General features: G+C 40.0%; 1 protein-coding gene across 1 annotated transcript in view; it reads left to right on the forward strand.

The window, feature by feature from the left end:
* Positions 1–4787, forward strand: part of PRKDC (protein kinase, DNA-activated, catalytic polypeptide) — a gene marked incomplete at both ends in the record, with an annotated part of 47253 nt that extends 42466 nt beyond the window's left edge. Inside the window, 6 exons of the mRNA XM_008949486.1 lie at positions 708–916; positions 1606–1744; positions 2322–2510; positions 3028–3252; positions 3902–4010; positions 4676–4787. Of these exons, the coding sequence (XP_008947734.1) occupies positions 708–916; positions 1606–1744; positions 2322–2510; positions 3028–3252; positions 3902–4010; positions 4676–4787 (983 nt within the window). The remainder of the gene's footprint in view (positions 1–707; positions 917–1605; positions 1745–2321; positions 2511–3027; positions 3253–3901; positions 4011–4675) is intronic.
* Between the last annotated feature and the right edge of the window lie 1213 nt (positions 4788–6000).

The following is a 6000-nucleotide window of genomic DNA, read 5'->3' on the forward strand; positions in this document are numbered from 1 at the left end:
GAAGAACACCTCCTAACAATGTGGCTTTATTAAGCTTATCTTCTACTTTCTTGATGTATATACCTGTGTTTGGGATGATGATATAAGTGTTTAAAAAAGATAAAGAACAATGTTTATCCTTTAAAAAGAGGTTATTCAGTAGTTGGATTGATGTTAAATACAGTGAAGAGCTGCTAGAAATATTGTCATGTCTTTCAATCAGGCAGGACTAGATGGGTGCAGTGCTAAATGAGTCTGTCAGGAAGCTGTGGTGTGCTAAAACTGGCAAGCATGGATAGAAAGCTTCCAGCTCAGAGAAGACATCATGGTTGTCTTCAAAAGCAATAGTTTGTGAAATGCAGCTGCAGTGCAGCAGGCACCATGCTGCCAACAGACAGAGGAAAGGCTGAGTCCATCAGTGTGTCCATCTGCCTCTCCCCTCTTCCCATGTGTTTCTCTCAAGTGAGCTTTCTTGTACCCTGGAGACAAACGACATGGAGGTTTATTCTCTAATGTTCTCTGTCTGAAGAGCAACAGCACAGAAGGAAAAGATTCCAATTTTCCCAGAGCTGGGAACTTCTGGAGATGTAATGAGTTGCCTCCAAAGCTTGCCCTGTAACAAAAGGGATTCCAGAGAGGTGACCTGTGGAAGGTGACTATCAGCATAGGTTCAGACCAAGCAGACACCTGCTGCTTCTATAGGAAAACCTGTTGGTTTTATTTCACAGGAAATGAGTTACCAGCACAGAGAGCTACTAGAACTGGATCCAGCTAACGTGAGCACGAGCTGCCTTGCCAGCTTGCAGCAGCCAGTGGGCATCCTCCTCCTGGAGCATGCCCTGATGGCTCTGGCCCCTGCGGAGGAGCCCCCGGCCAAGCGGATGCGTGGGAGGACAGAGCTTCCCCCAGATGTCATCAGATGGATTGAACTTGCCAAGTAAATTCTTGTTGGAGACAATTGCCTGTCATTTAGGTTTGCCTTGTGAAGAGCTCTCTCTTTATGCCTTAAGCGATTTCTTTTTCAGTCTTTCTCTTTTAGAATTAGATAGGCTTTTAATTTCTTGTCAGCTAATTACTGTATTTCAGTTAGAACAGTGTGACTTAACAGATGTGCACACGGATGATGCTGTTGGACTGCTGAAAACCACCTTGTTAGTAGCTTTTCAACTGCAGGAGTTTCCACAGTTCAGACATTACTCTACAAGACAAAGTTTATCTAGTTAAACATATATTTATGATTTTATATAAGATATGTTTTTAAAAATTTTACTATTATGAGCCAGTGTATTACTGCTTAATGAATTACTAAGGGGCATAAAACATACACTGAAACACAGGAAGTTCCACCTAAACATAAGGAAAAACTTCTCAGCTGTGAGGGTGACAGAGCCCTGGAACAGGCTGCCCAGAGAGGCTGTGGAGTCTCCTTCTGGAGAGATCCCAAACCTGCCTGGACACAATCACAGGCAACCTCCTCTAGGCAGGGGGTTTGGATTAGATCCCCAGAGGTCCATTTCACCCCCCACCATTCTGTGAATCTGTGGCTATTTTTTTCATACCTTATCCTTTTGCTATAATATTTCTCTGTTCAACTCATTGAAATCTCTCCCTCTTCAATTTCACTAGGCTGTACCGATCTCTTGGGGATTATGATGTCCTTCGAGGCATTTTCAGTGGTAAGATTGGGACTAAGGAAATTACACAGAAAGCATTGCTGGCAGAAGCAAGGAGTGATTATGCTGAAGCAGCCAAATATTATGATGAGGTAAAATGACCACAAGAGTTTTGTTTCATAAATCTCTCGTGACTTAAAACTCATGAGCCGAAATTAAACATTTTGAGAAGCAGCATATTGTTTAAAATGTCCTCCTCTTTTTGATTGATGATTCAGTCTGTAAAGACATGGGAACGGGTGAGTAATCACAACAGAGCAGTAAGCTTGGTGCTTTGCACTGTTTGTTACAAAGCTTCATACATGTGATTACAGAGGCAGGGAAGTTAAATGCTGCGGGCACACTGCTGCCCCAAACGAGCAAATTGTGTTCATGGCAAGGAAAATCAGAGTTGTAGTGGGTAAAAACGAAGAAAGAACTGATTCACCTTCTTTTAAAGCCTCTGCTCTTCAAAAATTCAGGTTTACTAAAGATGGCTACCTGAAATGAATTTGTTTATAAATACTGACAAGGTTAAATTTTCTTCATTTTATGTTTCTGTCACATTCTGGTAAACGAATAGATGTTTTTAAGAGACAAGAAATATTGTGAAGTGCCTGGTGACTTAGAGCTGAAACTAGTGTCAGATTCCAGCTGAGAACCTTCCTCCCCCTCCAATTCATTCCCTAGGCACTCTCTAAAGACGACTGGCAAGATGGAGAGCCAGCAGAAGTGGAGAAGGACTTCTGGGAACTTGCATCTCTGGAATGCTATGACCACCTCACAGAGTGGAAGTCTCTGGAGTATTGTGCTACCATTAATATCGATAGTGGGAAACCTCCAGACCTAAGCAAAACGTGGAATGATCCATTTTTTCAGGTTTTTGGAAACTGCTTTGCTGATACTGCACTGTTTTTATCTCTGCAGGGATGTTCTACAGTAATGTGATTGTGGGTGGAAATCAATTCCATTATTTGGGTTACTTTTATTATGGAAATTAGCAGAGAGCCTGATATATAAAATAATTGAAGCAATTACTTCTGCTTTGTATACGAGGAGTCATTTTTACCTTAAGTCTATGGCTGATCATACTGGGCCAGCTTTATCATCATCTTCTTCTTGTGGTGTTTTTGTCACTTTTATTGCTTTTATTTGCTTCATGTTTTAAGAGCTACCAAACTACCGTTTTTGAAACTGGTAGAATTTGCTAACAAAACTTCTTGAGCCTATCAGAAAAGGCTCCTGTGATTTGTTAGAAAACTGGAATTTGTCTCAAAGAGAATTTAAGAAACCTGTTTAAATATTTTTATATTTATCTTACCTGCCACTGATAACAAAAAAAATTATCATCTAATATTCCATCCCTAGAAATAAAGATCCTGTTTTCATCTTGTAGGAGACATATCTGCCCTATATCATACGCAGCAAGTTGAAGTTACTGCTTGGTGGGGAAAATGACCAAACTTTGCTAACTTTTATTGATGAGGCAATGAAGACAGAACAAAAGAAAGCCATTATAGAAATGCATTACAGCCAGGAGCTTAGTCTCCTTTACATCCTGCAAGATGATTTTGACAGAGCCAAATATTACATTAGCAACGGCATGCAGATCTTCATGCAGGTACCTTTCTGTTATCTCTGATACAATTTTTCTCAATAAACCCATGGAACAGTGAAACTGTTGTTGCTGTTACTGGTGCTAGATTATAGTCTTGAGAGAAATACTTGCCCAAATAGAAAAAATCTAGGTGCTTTCCAGTCATGACAAAACTTCCTTTGAATCCACTGCCTGCAATGAGTGGTGAGCCATCCAGTGAAGTGCATCTTCCCACTTTAATTTGTGTTGCTGTTTTGATTTATGAGAAATTTTTCAGAGTAGTTTTCTGTGGTTTGTTTTTTTTGTTTTGTTTTGGTTTGGTTTTTTTGTGGATTAATAGTTTTATTTCATTCATCTTTTCAGAAGCCTCCTGTCCCCAGAACAAATTTTAAGAGTATTACATTGAGAGGTTGCAAGTTCCACCCACAAGCAAGTTTTGATTAGTCTCTAGGACTGTCCTAAAGCTTAGGGTAGGAATTGCAGCTCAAATATTCCTCTGTGCTTGTCCAAAGCAGAGTTGCTCTCAGATTACAGGCTATTAAATTACGTGTAAAAGGTTGGGTTGTGGAGCATAATATATAGCAGCATCAGGTAGGTAGTTTGTAGAGCACTGAGTGGAACCATGTTGTAAATTCTGTATATGAAATCTTCCATTCCCTCCCTTTCTTTTCAGAGCTATTCCAGTATTGATACTTTGTTATATCAAAGTCGAATGACCAAACTGCAGTCTGTACAAGCTTTGACAGAAATACAGGATTTCATCAACTTCATGACCAAGAGAAGTAAAAGAAATTTTTTTTTTTTCTTAAGTGATTCTCCTTTCATTGTGTTAAATAATCTGAATTTCTGTTTCAACCCTTAGAGGTATGAACCCCTGTTGAAAGGAGCGTAGGTCTGGAATTACTTCTTACTGTCGTCTTGATGATTAGAACTACTGCAGTTGTGTAGATAGGCTTGAAGATAATTCTGTGTTCTATTGCAAGGTTTTATTAGCCTGGCTATTGTGATAAGAGTCAAGTATCTCTTTTAAGAGCATAAGTAATAGTTTTAAACTAAGGTTTTTGTTGGGGTCACTTTTGGTGGCGATTAGTGTTTGGCAGAGATCAAAGATGGATGTGGTATATAACTTATACCCACTGAGGTAGGCATGAAATACACATTTTTGCATATGACAGAATTATCTATTGAACTAACAGTTCATATGGAAAGGTACCTACCCAGTGGTGATTCCCAGTGACAGTGACACTGATGTCCTTATTGAATCTCCTGGGATTTGGCAGTAAACAGAAGCAGTATGATCACCAAGTAGTGTGTTTCATGCAAGCCCAGAAATGCAAGTGGCTTTTGTTGCAGTTCTCTGGTTTGAATGTTAGACTATATTTGGTTAACGCCTTCTTCACGTTGTTTGGTTTTAGATGCATTTAAAGTATTCTTAATTGATTTCTAGGTAACTTAGCTTCACAGGCTTCCCTTAAGAGACTTCTCAGAATTTGGACAAGCAGATATCCAGATGCTAAAATGGATCCTATGAACATCTGGGATGATATCATTACAAATCGGTAAATTACACTCTTGGTTTAGCTTTAGTTCTCTCTGCCTCTTGAGTTCTGAGAGAGGTTTTCTAATGCTGTTTATTTTCTTATGAGAGGGGTCTTAATCCAGTGGCTGTTTTTTTTTTCTTAACTATTTTAGTAGTTTTACCAGTATAACTGGGTTTTGTGTGACTAACCTGTGGTGAGAAGCAAAAAGAGGCTGAGAACTGGCCAGGAAATAAACTGTATTTTGATAAAGAAACATAACTATTAGCTTAGGCATTTATTGCATTGGTGGCTAGATGTACTGTGCAAACTGGGCAACATCAGCAGCCCTTAAACACAACCACTTGTAACTGAGTAGTGGCATTTAGCTCGATGAAACACCACCCAAAAGGCCAGTCTGCTAAGAATGAAGATACTTACCTACTTTGCAGGCAGTTCCAAAGTTAGGGAGTGTACAAAGTGAGCCCAGCCCTGTCACGGTCAGTGCTTCATGTAGCTGTAGGAAAGTTAATGACCAGTGTTGTAATTAAAGACTTCCTCTGTGTGAGTGTTGCTATAAAGAACAAGTGCTCTTCAGAGACACCTTTGGATTAGCTCAGAAGAAGCTAGAATACTTTTGCAAATTTGAAAGTTTTCTGTCATCCCCGTAGTACCTGTCATCATTCCAATCCATTCTTCCAGTGCAAATCCAGGTTCTCTCCCCTTTCCTGGGGGGCACCTTCAGCAGCTCTGCTGCTACCCACTATGTAATGTATTTTATTATCTCTTGGTGTCAGGAAGCCCTGGCTACAGAAGAGCTTAGTGCAGCTAAATGTTAGGCAGAATACATGGTATGGCTTCCTCCTTTACAAAGTCTCAAAACCTTTAGGACTTGAAGGGTTCTCAGTGTCTTAATCACTTTTATGTGGTTTTAGAAAACCCTAGATCTCATCTTAATGAGGAGTACTTAATTAGTGACAAAGGATGTGCCAAGCCCCACTCCAAACTGCAGTGCTGTCCTCTGCCTTGAGTAAAAGTCTGCATAATAAAATATGCTGTTAAATTAGATAGGACTACTTAAAGCTAAAAGAATTTAGCATTGATTCATGGCAGTTCCCTTCCAAAAGTCGAGTGTGGTTGCTGGTCTGGTCTGCAGGACACATTTCAGCGTTTGCCTGTGTTGGTGTGATATCCATTTGAGTGGCAGGTTGACATAAAATACAGCCTGGCACTTGCTCTGTGCCAGGGAGACTCC

This window comes from Merops nubicus, unplaced genomic scaffold (genome assembly GCF_000691845.1).
Source record: "Merops nubicus isolate BGI_N331 unplaced genomic scaffold, ASM69184v1 scaffold14981, whole genome shotgun sequence".
Taxonomy (NCBI): domain Eukaryota; kingdom Metazoa; phylum Chordata; class Aves; order Coraciiformes; family Meropidae; genus Merops; species Merops nubicus.